At 43.7% G+C, this 12,351-nt stretch overlaps 1 protein-coding gene across 2 annotated transcripts in view; it reads left to right on the top strand.

The window, feature by feature from the left end:
- PNPLA2 (patatin like domain 2, triacylglycerol lipase) overlaps positions 1–12,351 on the top strand; it is a 41,375-nt gene that overhangs the window by 16,164 nt on the left and 12,860 nt on the right. For both annotated transcript variants that reach the window (XM_081922412.1, XM_081922413.1), the window contains exons 2-5: positions 6,523–6,755; positions 6,978–7,043; positions 10,370–10,579; positions 11,539–11,599. In XM_081922412.1, the coding sequence (XP_081778538.1) occupies positions 6,523–6,755; positions 6,978–7,043; positions 10,370–10,579; positions 11,539–11,599 (570 nt within the window). The remainder of the gene's footprint in view (positions 1–6,522; positions 6,756–6,977; positions 7,044–10,369; positions 10,580–11,538; positions 11,600–12,351) is intronic.

Raw genomic sequence — 12,351 nt, 5'->3', positions numbered from 1 at the left:
AATGTGTGAAAACAGGGTGTGATGTAAAGCAGATTGCCAAGTGGCAGAGAGAGAAAGAGCAACTAGTGTGTCATGGTAGCCTTGTAGGAAAATCCAGGCAGCTGTCATGATCCTGGCTGGAATAAGATGATTTGCAACTGGGAAGAGGCAGAAGGATGCTTTGGAATCAGTGTTTGATAAATCTGTGCAGATCCTACACTGTTGGGAAGCAGCTCTTTTAATGAGGTTGATGCCCAGATGTATAGAGTAGGGTGACCTTGATAGATAAGGCCTATAGTATCTGTTCCAAAGAGCTCTTGAAGAAAACAAGTTCCACAGCTCTGGCTACTCCCATCACAATGTTACAATGGGGGTGGGGATTGCATGTGCCTCATAGTTAGAAACAGTCTAGCCTGATTGCAGAGTGGCTGTTTCTGTCTGAAATGGTCCATCTCCCATCCCATCTCCTATATCATGTTGGGTCTCTATGAGATGGTCTGTTTTTAAAATGTAGCTGGCATACCTTGGAGGTGGAAAGCTGACTAAATGATAGCCCTTGCAACAGTGGCAGACCTTGAGGTCTCCCATTTCATCAGCTCCCTATGCAACACCAAAATTTGGCACCCCACCCCATCGAGCCTCTCCCTTTCCATTCAGCCTCATCGTCGTGGTGCCCTTGAGGCTCTGCACCCAGTGTGACAAGACCAGTTGTGCTTCCCTAAATCCGCCTCTGCTTGCAATTGTGCAATATCAGTATCAGTATCTGAAACCACATGTTTTGAAAGGACAAACATTTGTTCTTTGCAGCTCCCCACCTCCAGAATCCCTCTGCCTGTTCCCCTTTCCTCATGCAACAGAGACAGCACCTACTTTCTCAATCAAGATTTGCATTCTTCAGTCTTAAATTCAAAGTGTCTCCTTGCAGGTCACGCAAATCATATCCTTGGGCCGTTTCTGATGCCCTTGTGAGACCATTTTGATGCCTTGGAATTTATTTAGTTATCCCTTCATCTGTAATCGTGGCTGTGCTCCCTCCCCCCCCCCCCCCCCGTACAAGTGGGTGTGTATTTTGGCCAGTATAGCTTTACTTTCCTCTTGGAATGCTTTTTAAGCCTCACATGTTAAAATGCCCTTTGTGTTGGTCTGTAATGGAATACCTAATGAAGCTGGAATGTTCCTGGCTTTAGCTAGTGCCCTTTGCTCTGAGATGGATCCTCCCCAAGAAGAACCGGGGCTTCCAGAATGACAGTAGCTATGCCATCTCTTGCTTGCAGATAAATCTTATTTGCCACTAATTTGAATTGCTTTGCTTTTGTGAGTTGAATATTTTTGCAGGTCAAATTGACCCTTCCTGGGAAGAGAGCTGGTTGTGCTTCTAATTATTTTGTGTCTCTCTGTTGCTGTGGTGTGGGACCCTTCCTGGGAAGAGAGCTGGTTGTGCTTCTAATTATTTTGTGTCTCTCTGTTGCTGTGGTGTGGGACCTCTGGCCTTCTAGATGTGGCTGAATTACAAGTCCTATCAACCCTGGCCACTAGCTATGCTTGCTGGGAACTCTAGTTCAGCAACATCTGGAGGATCAAAGGTTCCCTGCCTTGGTTCTGTTGGTTTAAGTATTGGGAGATTATGAGAAGGTACAGGGTTTCCCCAAATTAGAGCTTCTGGGCACCAGCAGGGCTTATGGAGATGGAGGAGGAAGAGGGGAGAAGAGTCTGGTGGGAACCAGGGCAGCTTGTATGTGGTGGTCATGTAGCAGCACCCCAAACAAACATGGCTATAAGCCCCACACAATTTGAGGTTAGGTTGCCTGGAATAGGGCCTCCATCTGTACAGCCTTGCTTAATTCCTCTGTGGGAAGCTTATTATGCAGTGACACAAGGGGCAAGCCATCTCTGGGTTGGTGCCCCAGCTTTGGAATCCCTCTGAGATGTGACTGGAGCTTACACCACTTGAGTTTCCTGCAGTGATGTTGGGTTTTCTGGATTTCTTTTTCAAGAATCAAAATACAATTAGGGTAATTTCAATTGGGAAATTTTCTGATGCCCTAAAGCAGACACCCCCAAACTCGGCCCTCCAGATGTTTTGGGGCTACAATTCCCATCATCCCTGACCACTGGTCCTGTTAGCTAGGGATGATGGGAGTTGTAGTCCCAAAATATCTGGAGGGCCGAGTTTGGGGGTGCCTGCCCTAGAGAGTGGTCTAATTTAGCATATTTGTTTTTATTGTACTTAGTAAAGAAAGGTAACAAGCTTGCTTAATACAGTACTGTATTTGCAATTGGCATCTGTTCATTGTGAACTTAAGAATTTATGAAATGGAAAGTTTCCATAGAAAAATAAAGCCCCACTTCGTTAGTTTCCAGTGCCAGGTGAAAGCCTTTCTATTCACTCAGGACTTTGGTGGATATTAGTGTCAGGCTTGATGTGGGTTTTTTTTTCTTTTTATGCTTGTAATTAATTGCCTTGTTTTCTAAGGCACTGTAGTATAATGTAAGTTTGTATTTTATTTGTAACCCTCTCTGGAGCTGCATTGCAATGAAGAGCATATTATAAACAATATTGAGATGGTTGACCAAAATATTGGAGGTTGTATTCAGCTAGGTTTTATTTAAAGAAGATCCACTGAAATTAATAAACATGATTAAGTTGGGTCCATTAAGTTAAGTAGATCTGCTCCAGTAAAGCCTAGCTGAATAGCTCCCTGGGTGAGGGGTGAAGAGAGATTGGGCATACACACAAATTGAGACCACCCATCTTTTATATCCTCTACCAGCCTTATGCTAGGAACTGGAGATAATAGCTTAAGGATGTTTATTACTGTGATTCCTCAATAGAGTCACCTTCCCTCTCCTTCAGCACTCTAGTGTGAGTTCTCTAATTCCCATTAATAATCCTATCTAGCATTGCCAAAGCTCAGCTTGCTGGTGGCCTTCTTCTGTTAAAGTGTGTGAGTGTGTATACATAGCATTTCAAAAGGTTATAGCACATGCTCAACTATCATCACTGCTGTCATCTACTTTGGAGTCTATCCAAATAAATCCACTCTCCTTTGGCAGTGCATCCAAGCTGAATCTCTCTTCTAGGAAGTCTGAAGTTCACTCTATCCATGTCCCCCTTAAAGGTTATTTCAAGGTACACAGCTATATTCTTGCTTTTAAACAAGTAAAGGACACATTTTATGCATAAGAACTGTACTGATATGTTTGGTAAGGACCCCCTTCCAGAGGATATAAAGGTCAGCTGAAGAGGAGCTATTCCTTTCGCTTCTGGCTTTCCCTAATTTTAGGGAAGGCTTGCCTCTCTCCCCCTGCAACCCAGTGCTTAAGAGTGCAAAGTGTACATGTGCCTGGGGAGTTAATTACAGTCCCAGCCTCAGTGATGCCTTGCCATGTCAGTTCCAAATGTTGCCCATGACCCTAGTGGCCATGAAATGCTGACTTTTTTGGAAGGGGTAGTAGAATGGAATATTCTGGAACCTGCACCCATAAACAGAAGCACTGCACACTGTTAACATTTTGTTGCAGGTGCTACTCGCTTTGCATATTTGCTGGCAGCATTATGAAAAGCAGAGCACAATCTGCTGGTTTTTATGTGCTCTCACTAGAAACCTAAGAAAGGATATTGGGATTGTCAGCACCAAAAACTGTGATTGTGAAAACAGTTGACATTTTCTGACTACATCTCTAATTTGCAATATCAGCACTCCTACACTACAGTTCCTTGCTATTGTTTTGTTGTCGGTTGTCTTTGTGGTTCTCATTTTGTTTGTAATTGTGCAGCTGTACTTACCTTAATTATATATTCGTTAAGCTGCCCTGGGGCTATTTGGTGAAAAACAGGCTAGAAGTACAACTAATCTAAACATTAAAATAAATACGGTATATATATTAAAACCAGTATTTTTTTTTAGTGTATATTGCAAGGGCTTGGTTGTTCCCTAAAATCGGTCTCCTCCAGGAGGGATGCCAAGAGCACCTCTCTATTGCAGGAATCAAAGGAGGAGCAGGCTATGGCTGCTAGTCATGGTGGCTGATGTACCTCCAGGGTCAGGGGCAATTTGGGGCTTTTTAGCTTAGAAAAATAATGGGTCAGACAGGATATGATAGAGATATATAAAATGATGCATGGTGTGTAGAAGATAGACAGAAGTTTGTATTCCTTTCCAATAATACTGGAAGCCTTGGCAATCCATCAAAGCCAAATGGTGGGAGATACAGAACTGACAAAAGAAAGAACTACCGTACTTCATACAGTGCAGATAAACTAAGGAATTTGCTACCACAAGATATGAGGGTGGCTGATAGGTGGACACAAGTCCTAACAAATCAGTCTAGGTTCATTGTGAGTTCTGGCAGTTTGAACCTGACAGCTTTTAGTCTCTCTGCCCACTGTCTCTCCCCTACCCCCTTTGCCTTTTGCAAGTTTTTCTGGCCGGCATGCCCTAGAGAGGAAGTGGGAAAATGGGAGTCTTTGTTTTTCTACTAAGTCAGCCTCTGACCCACTGCAGATCGCTGGGACAGTTAAGAATGAAGCAGCTGAGCTTTTGTTCCCACAACTGTGGACTGTTTTGGAGCGACGTGATAGAGCAGTGGAACCGTCTCAATAGGGAAAGAATTGCTGGGTTGTTGTTGTTTTGCCCAGTTCACTCCTGTCCAACAGAACTCTGAAGACTGAATCAAAGCCTGTGTTGCTGCCAAGCTTAAGAAGTTCTCTTTGGGGAAATCAGTCTTCCTTTGTGGGGGTTTGTGTATCAAAGTTGGTGGCAGTATCTCATACAGTACTTCAGACAAGTTCGCTCTCAATCGTGGAAGGATGCATTTAATCACTAATACCATGTATTTATTACAGTGACTCACAAACTGATCAAATTATTATAGCAAAACATTTTGGCTTCCATTTCCTTAGCCGCTCCAATGTGAGTCAAAGTGGGCTGTAGCCAGGTTGTCAGTTATAGAATGTGGAGGACTGAATATCCCAAAGCGTTGCATTTGCTGTAGCTGAGTGACGCTGCAGTATCCTTTGATTGACATCAGAGCAGTAGAGGAATGTGGAAGTCAAAGCACTTGAAATTCAATTTATTGTGTTTGTGTGTGTGTGTGTACTGGGGGAGTGTCTTTTAGGCCTGGTAGTATGAAGAATTATTGTGTACCGACACCCACTTAACATTCATAGATCCTGCACTGAGCAAAGATTCTGCAATGCAGTATACAACTTCAGCATCCCTGACTGATCGTTATAGCTACTGGTCATGATAACTGAGTTATGGGATAAGTCAGTATCAGAAGCAGTATGCCCTGGATACCAGTCACTGGGGGAACACAAGTGTAGAGTGTGCACACATGTCTTGCATGTGGGGTTCCCATAAGCATCTGGTTGGCCACTGTGAGAGTGGGATGCTAGACTGGAATAGTCTGGTTTAATCCAATAGTGCTCTTTTAAAAATCCACAGTGGAGGCTTATTTCGACACTTAACTTTCATCTGCCAGTAAGGGACCATAGAAGTTTTATTATTTTTACACCTGGAATGCTGAGCTCCCCGAGATGCACTGGGCCAGCCCAGATGCTCTGAAATATTCCATGTGAGCATGCCACTGCATAGCAGAAGTAACAAATTATTCTCCAGTTAATGTTTATGATTTTCTGGTCGTAATTTGCATCAATTTAAATGTTCCTTGACTAATATTTTGAGATAGTGAATATGGTGCAGTAGGGTTTTGTGGTGCAAGAACAAATATGCCAGATTGCTGCTGATTTCATGATGAGACCATGTTTCAAGAACTAAGACATAGTTAAGCTACATAATTCCTGCTGGCTGCTTTATTAGATGGTATCCTGTAGATGTGCAGTATCCAAGTTTGAAAACCAGTAATCACGTAATAGAAGAAAAAATAGAATAGCCTATTATAACATGGTAGATTTGTTTTATACTTAACCTTGAGTATATTTGAGTATATTTTTGTGGTTAGCAGGGGGAACTGCATGAGAAGGTAAACAACTATGGATATGGGGGGTGGGAAATAAGGGAAGGCCTTATGGCAGTGAGGTCATTTCCCAATGAAGCTCTAGATTGGCAAACAGAAGTTACTCACTATACTAAAATTACAACATTTGAAACATGGGCGCATGCTGCAACAAACTGCTTAGTGGCTGCGGCTTCTTGCAGTGTGCAACCTGTTTGGGGAACCATGTACTTCCTCCTCAGGACTATTTAATTGCATGATTTCTATTACAAATGGCACAAAGGGCATTGCCATTCTGTAATTTTAAAACCACCATTAAAACAACAGTGTTTGCTGACAGAATATAACAAGGCTGAAACTCAAATTCTAACTGTCCTTTCAGTCACTGACAAGCCTTCCATGAGCTGTTTTGTCCATTTCTCTTTCTCGGCAGTACCATAGTTTTGTGATTCTGAAACCGCCAGTCATTGTGATGCCTGCATTTCAGAGATAACTGCTGTTTAGAGTGCCTTAACGTGTAAAGCCTGCTAGCTTAGTATCATGCAGCAGCGCCCTCCTAACGTCCATTGTTCTCTTGTGCCTTAGGTGAGGCTGGTGCAAACATCATCCATGTCTCTAAGGAGGCTCGGAAGAGGTTTCTTGGCCCCTTGCACCCCTCCTTCAACTTAGTGAAAATCATCCGTACCTGCCTATACAAGACCCTGCCAGACAACGGGCATGAGGTGGCCAGTGGACGCTTGGGCATCTCGCTCACGCGGGTCTCAGATGGAGAGAATGTCATCTTATCGGAGTTCAGCTCCAAAGAGGAGCTTATCCAGGCAAGTAATAACATGATGACTGCCTCGTTGCTTTAGATGTGAATCTGTAGGTTCCCAGCCACCAGGGACTGGGACACCTGACTTGACTATGCTTTCATGGTGAAAGGCTGTCTTGTAGCTATCACCTCTTCCATCAGATGATATTTACTTGGTGCTCTGGATACATAAATCCTCCCCCGCATGTTATTTAGGTTTCATGTGGTCTTTTCCTGTCTCTCTCAGGCATGTGTTTGCAGCACTTTCATCCCAGTGTACTGTGGCCTCATCCCTCCCAGTCTTCAAGGAGTGGTAAGTAAGCCATCGTGGACTTGGGCTTCCAAAATTGTTTGCATTGGTACGAGGTCATGCTGTGATCCTTGCAAGGTTGGCTGTTACTGTCTCCGTATTATACATAGAGGGCTAAAGCTGAAGAAGTGGCTTGCTACTGATTGTCTCGTTTTCATTCCTGTTGGAACTGACGGCCATAAGCCACAAGCTTTAGTCATCATGTCATCATCCCAGGGGCACATCAGGCAGGCTATTAAGTCAAAGGGAGCAGGGATGAGGGGAAGTATCTTGCTTGATGCTGAAGTCACAAAGTCTGTATTAGTCATAATCTTCAGATTATAAAATGGGTATTTAATATGTGTCTGTCATGACTTGCGTAAAGTGGTGAAACGCCCTGCTATATGCAGCTGTGTTATATCCAGCGCCTGACAAGAGTGCCAACAATATTGCCTTAAGAAAATAGATCTGTGTAGCACAGTAGTAGATGTCAGGAGTTTTTCCTCTTGTTTTTTTCCAAACTTGAGATTATTTGTTTTCATGCAGTCCTGTTTCAGGCATCAAGGGTGGTGTGTGTGTGTGTCTAGCAGCAAATAAGCCAGCATGTCAGCTAATTGCACTCTTGTTGAGGGCACAGCACACACAGCCTATCAGTGCAGCAGCACCCTTTCCTTGAACTCTTAGACTTTAGTGCCATTGGAATTGGAGATTGCTCAGCACCACCCAGGCCAAAGGGCAATAAATCCGGGGAAGGCAGGAAAAACCCTCTGGCCCAGCTTTCTCTGAGAAGCCCCATGTGACTATTTCATATATAACAGTAAACCACAACTTATGGCTCAGGGAAGTGAGGCAGAAGCTCCTGAAAAAAACCCTTTCTTCTCTGACAGTGTGGCTGTGAGGAGGTGTTGTCTTAAACCAGGGGCCAGCAACCTTTTTCAGCAGGGGGCCGGTCCACCATCCCTCAGACCATGTGGGGGGGCCGGACTATATATTTTTTTTGGGGGGGTGAACGAATTCCTAAGCCCCACAAATAACCCAGAGGTGCATTTTAAATAAAAGGACACATTCTACTCGTGTGAAAACACCTGGCCGGCCCCACAAATAACCCAGAAACGCATTTTAAATAAAAGGACACATTCTACTCATGTAAGAACACGCTGATTCCCAGACAGTCCACTGGCCGGATTTAGAAGGCGATTGGGCCGCATCCAGCCCCCAGGCCTTAGGTTGCCTACCCTTGCCTTAAACTAACTGCAGTTAAACATAATGTCTGAACCCTGGTTAGGCTTGTTTACATACTTTTTAATGTTACTTATCATTTCTATGTTATTTTTTTGGCCATTTTACTATTGAAAATAAATAGTAAAATAAACAAACCATAATGTCTGAACCCTGACATGCTGTAGCTACCCTTTGTCAAAAGGAGCCAACTTCAAACCACAGTTTTATTACGGTGGCTTGTTTCAGTTGACCACAGTTCAGGGTTTTAATACTATGCTAAGCTGTTGTTAATTGAAATCGGAAGTTAAGGCTTCCAGTTTCCTTGCAGCTATGTTGGAGAATAAGAAGGGAAGGAAGATGGTGCAAGCCTGAAACACATCAGCTTATTCCTGCAGTAAGCCATGGTTTATTGTCATTTCAGAACAAGCCACAGTGAACTGTTTAAAGGTAGCTACACCAAAGGGTTTTGTTTTTCCTTTTCTCCTGATATCTGTTCCATTCTGGTCTGGCTGAGTGGTATTAAGAAAAGCCCATTTGCAACGGCACTAAATCAAATTGAGGTTGTGAACTCAAGGAGTGTCTGGTAGAAGCAGAGTGGTGGAGTTTGTGGAGAAGGTTGGCATGAACAGTTTGTTCCTAACTGGAATGTAGGCGGAAGGTCCCCGATAGACGGCTAGCTTTATTTATTTATTGCTATTGTTACATAATGTTGTTAACAATAACAGCTGGGGGGGTGTATGTCTTGTTTTGGAGATGTGCCTGCTTCATCACCTCTCCCTGGTCGTATTTTAGTTTGGCTCCAAACTCAAAGTATCCCTCTCCTCTAGATTAAACATATTTAGCCCTGTCTATGCATGCAGATAAGGCTAGAGCCAGCAGAGCCTTCACCTCTGTCTCTAGCCAGTCTCATTGCAACCCAAGAGTCTCCCAAATACCTCACAGCAAAAAGCCGGCTGTCTGAAGCAGGAAGCCCTGTTGGGCCAGATGCATCGAACAATTAATAAGTAAAGCAATAATTCAGAAGTGCTTGCCTTCCAGCTAACGTAGGTAGGCAGTGGGTATGTCAGTAGAAGGCCTAGGGATCTTCACTGGTTGCTGTCACCCCATGGATCTCACTCATTTAGTTTAGATATTTTGATACTACTCTTTATCATAAAGTCACAGGGGGATGCGCAACATATTAAAATGCACAAATGCATATTCCGAGGCCAATTAAAACATCTATATGAAATAAACTCAGCCAAACTAAAATAACAGAGGATAATGTAAGGTGACAATGGGTGCCATTCACTGACCTCAGTGTATTATGCCTCCTAACCTCCAGAAACCTGGGGGGGTGTGTGTCTTCATTTCCCTCTTGAAAGAGTGTAGCATTGAGGGAAGACACTACAGTACTCAGTAGGGAGATAGTTCCATTGTTTTGGAGCTGCAACAGGACAGGCTGTACTGTGGGTCCTCACACTACTGAACACCTCTGTTGCAGTGGCCATCAGGAGGTTCTCCTTAGCTGATCTTCAGGCCCAGGTGGTAGGTTGGTAAAAGAGAAGTTCTCTTATTTTAATGTCAACATAAGCACTTTGACTTGGGCTCTAAAGAGAATTGGCAAGCTGTGCAGCTGTTTTAGTACTCTGGACCCCTGCATTTTACACTTGTTGCAACTTCTGAACCATTTTGAAAGAGCAGTCCTACAAAGAGTACGTGGCAGTAGTCTAATCTGAAGGACAGCAGAGCATGGATAATAGTGGCCAGGCTATCTCCATTCAGGAAAGGATGCAAACAAGGGCAACCCCTTCCAGAATAAGGGTGTTCTGCTGATTCTCGGACTCTGTGCAACCACAGCACCTCTGCTTATCTAGATTCAGCTTCTGTTTCTTGGCCCACATCCAGCCCATTCCTGGTTCCCCAGGCACCAATGAAACAGATGCAGCTGTGTGTCATCAGTATATTGGTGGCAATTCACATCCCCTGAATATGGCTGCTATAACCTGCCAGACTCGCCAAGCAACTGTGAACTGGTACATTTGCAATTGCCTATAAGTGCTTGGAAATTTGGGGGTGGGACAGACTGTAAATTGTATCCGTATAATAAAACCTTCAATGATTCCTTGTCATTCTTTCTCTCCTCCCAGAGGTATGTTGATGGAGGGATTTCTGACAACCTGCCACAGTATGAGCTGAAGAACACCATCACGGTGTCCCCTTTCTCTGGGGAGAGTGATATCTGTCCACGGGACAGCTCCACAAACATCCATGAGCTCAGGGTCACGAATACCAGCATTCAGTTCAACATGCGCAACCTCTACCGCCTTTCAAAGGCCCTGTTTCCACCAGAGCCTCAGGTGAGAGCCCAGCATGATTGTCTATATTTTTGTAGTGACGCTTGAGCTTCCATAGATGGTAAACATTGTTTATGGCTCTTCATTTGAAGGAACTTCAGGCAACCTGAATTTATATACTTTCTAAATACAAATCATTGTAGTCATTCTTCATCAGAGCATTTCATCTGCCTTAGCCCTTATGCTTCTAACACAAGACTGTGCATGTTTACTTGGAAGTGAGTCCCACTGATGTTGGATGGAGCTTACACACCTATAGAAACCAACCTGCCCTCCATAAAGCTTCAGTGGTGTTTGTGCCACCCATTTCTGAGAGACGGGCATATGGTGTTTCATGAACAGCTGCACGATTCCTTTTAGAAACAAGCAACAAAGTCACTGAAAGGCACATGGGTGATCAGCCAATGCATTTCATGTAACTTGGGACTCCCACTCCCATTCTTTAGAGGGTGTTGACAGGTAGCCTAATTTGGAGTGGCAAATTCCCATTCTATGATTTAATCTGACTTGTTTTTTTAAAGTGATGGGACAAGAAGCCTTCAAAACCTTTGGAATGCACTGAATGCCTTTTTTAATCCCATTGGAATAACATGAAGACACCTGAAAATACCTTCAATTAGGCATTGTTTGAAAATGCTTATGGACTGTATTCAGTTGGTGTCGATTGACATTCCTTTGTTGGCCTTCTTTCTTCCCTCATGGGTGTTCATTCACAGCCATTGCCCAGACCATAACATGTCTCCTCCGTGTTCCTGCCTCTTCCTTTAGTTAGCAACATAACAAATGCTGTTGGTCCGTTCTTGCTTTCTGCCCTTTCTCCCTCTTTTGTTGCTGCAGCAGAAAACACTGTTGGGGTAGCAGTGGTTGTAACCAGAAAACAAGCACCTCTTGCCCTTCCAACTGGGATGTTTGGAGACAGGCTTTCATCATCATAACTGGCTCTCCTTTATCTCTGTGTGCAGGTTCTGCGGGACATGTGCAAGCAAGGATACAGGGATGCACTGCACTTCTTGAAAAAGAATGGTAAGCAGCAGCCAGCTTCATTATTACCAATTGTATTTCCACTTAGCTGAGGGTGAGCACCCTTTCCATTCTACATAATTAGAAAAGTTCTGGGTAAATCAAGAGGTTTTACATACTCCTACACAAATCGCTGAATGAAAGCAAAATGTTGGATATGACAAGAGAGTCTATTTTGTATTTGATCACATAGATGCAAAATGGCACTGGGTATGATCCACTGGGGTCTTCTTCTGTACAAAATTAATTTAATGGAAGCTGTGCAAGAGCAGAACAATGCTTCTCTAGCACTCTGCCTATTATTCTGGCATGAGCCGGTGCTGTGGCCAGAGCACACTGTTTGTGTCTATAGTGCCACCTTGTGGTGGCTGTCTGTAGTGCAGCAATCTTGTGCACTGTATTTTTTGTCCTTACAACTACGTACATTGATGCAGTTCAGGTCTTGCCTGTGTGCTTCCTACAGGCAACAGTTGGTCACTATGAGAACAGGATACTCAACCAACTGAGGCTTTGCTCTGATCCAGAAGGGCTCTTTTTATGTTCTTATATTACATGATTCAGCAACCCCACTGTGCTACCCCAGAGAAGGCAATTAGAGAGGAAATTGACTTGGTGACAGGCAAAGATTTCTTATGGTTGCAGGTGTGAAAGGGTCTACTTGGGACTAATTATTGAAGCTATGTATAGTAGTTCTAGAATTCAAATGGTACTTTACAGAATGTGTAGGCATATACAGTGGTACCTCTGGTTACAAA

Source organism: Podarcis melisellensis (assembly GCF_964234715.1).
Source record: "Podarcis melisellensis genome assembly, chromosome: 1".
In the NCBI taxonomy this organism is placed as follows: Eukaryota; Metazoa; Chordata; class Lepidosauria; order Squamata; family Lacertidae; genus Podarcis; species Podarcis melisellensis.
Note: the sequence above shows the minus strand (reverse complement) of the source record. Positions and strands in the feature narration are given on the sequence as shown.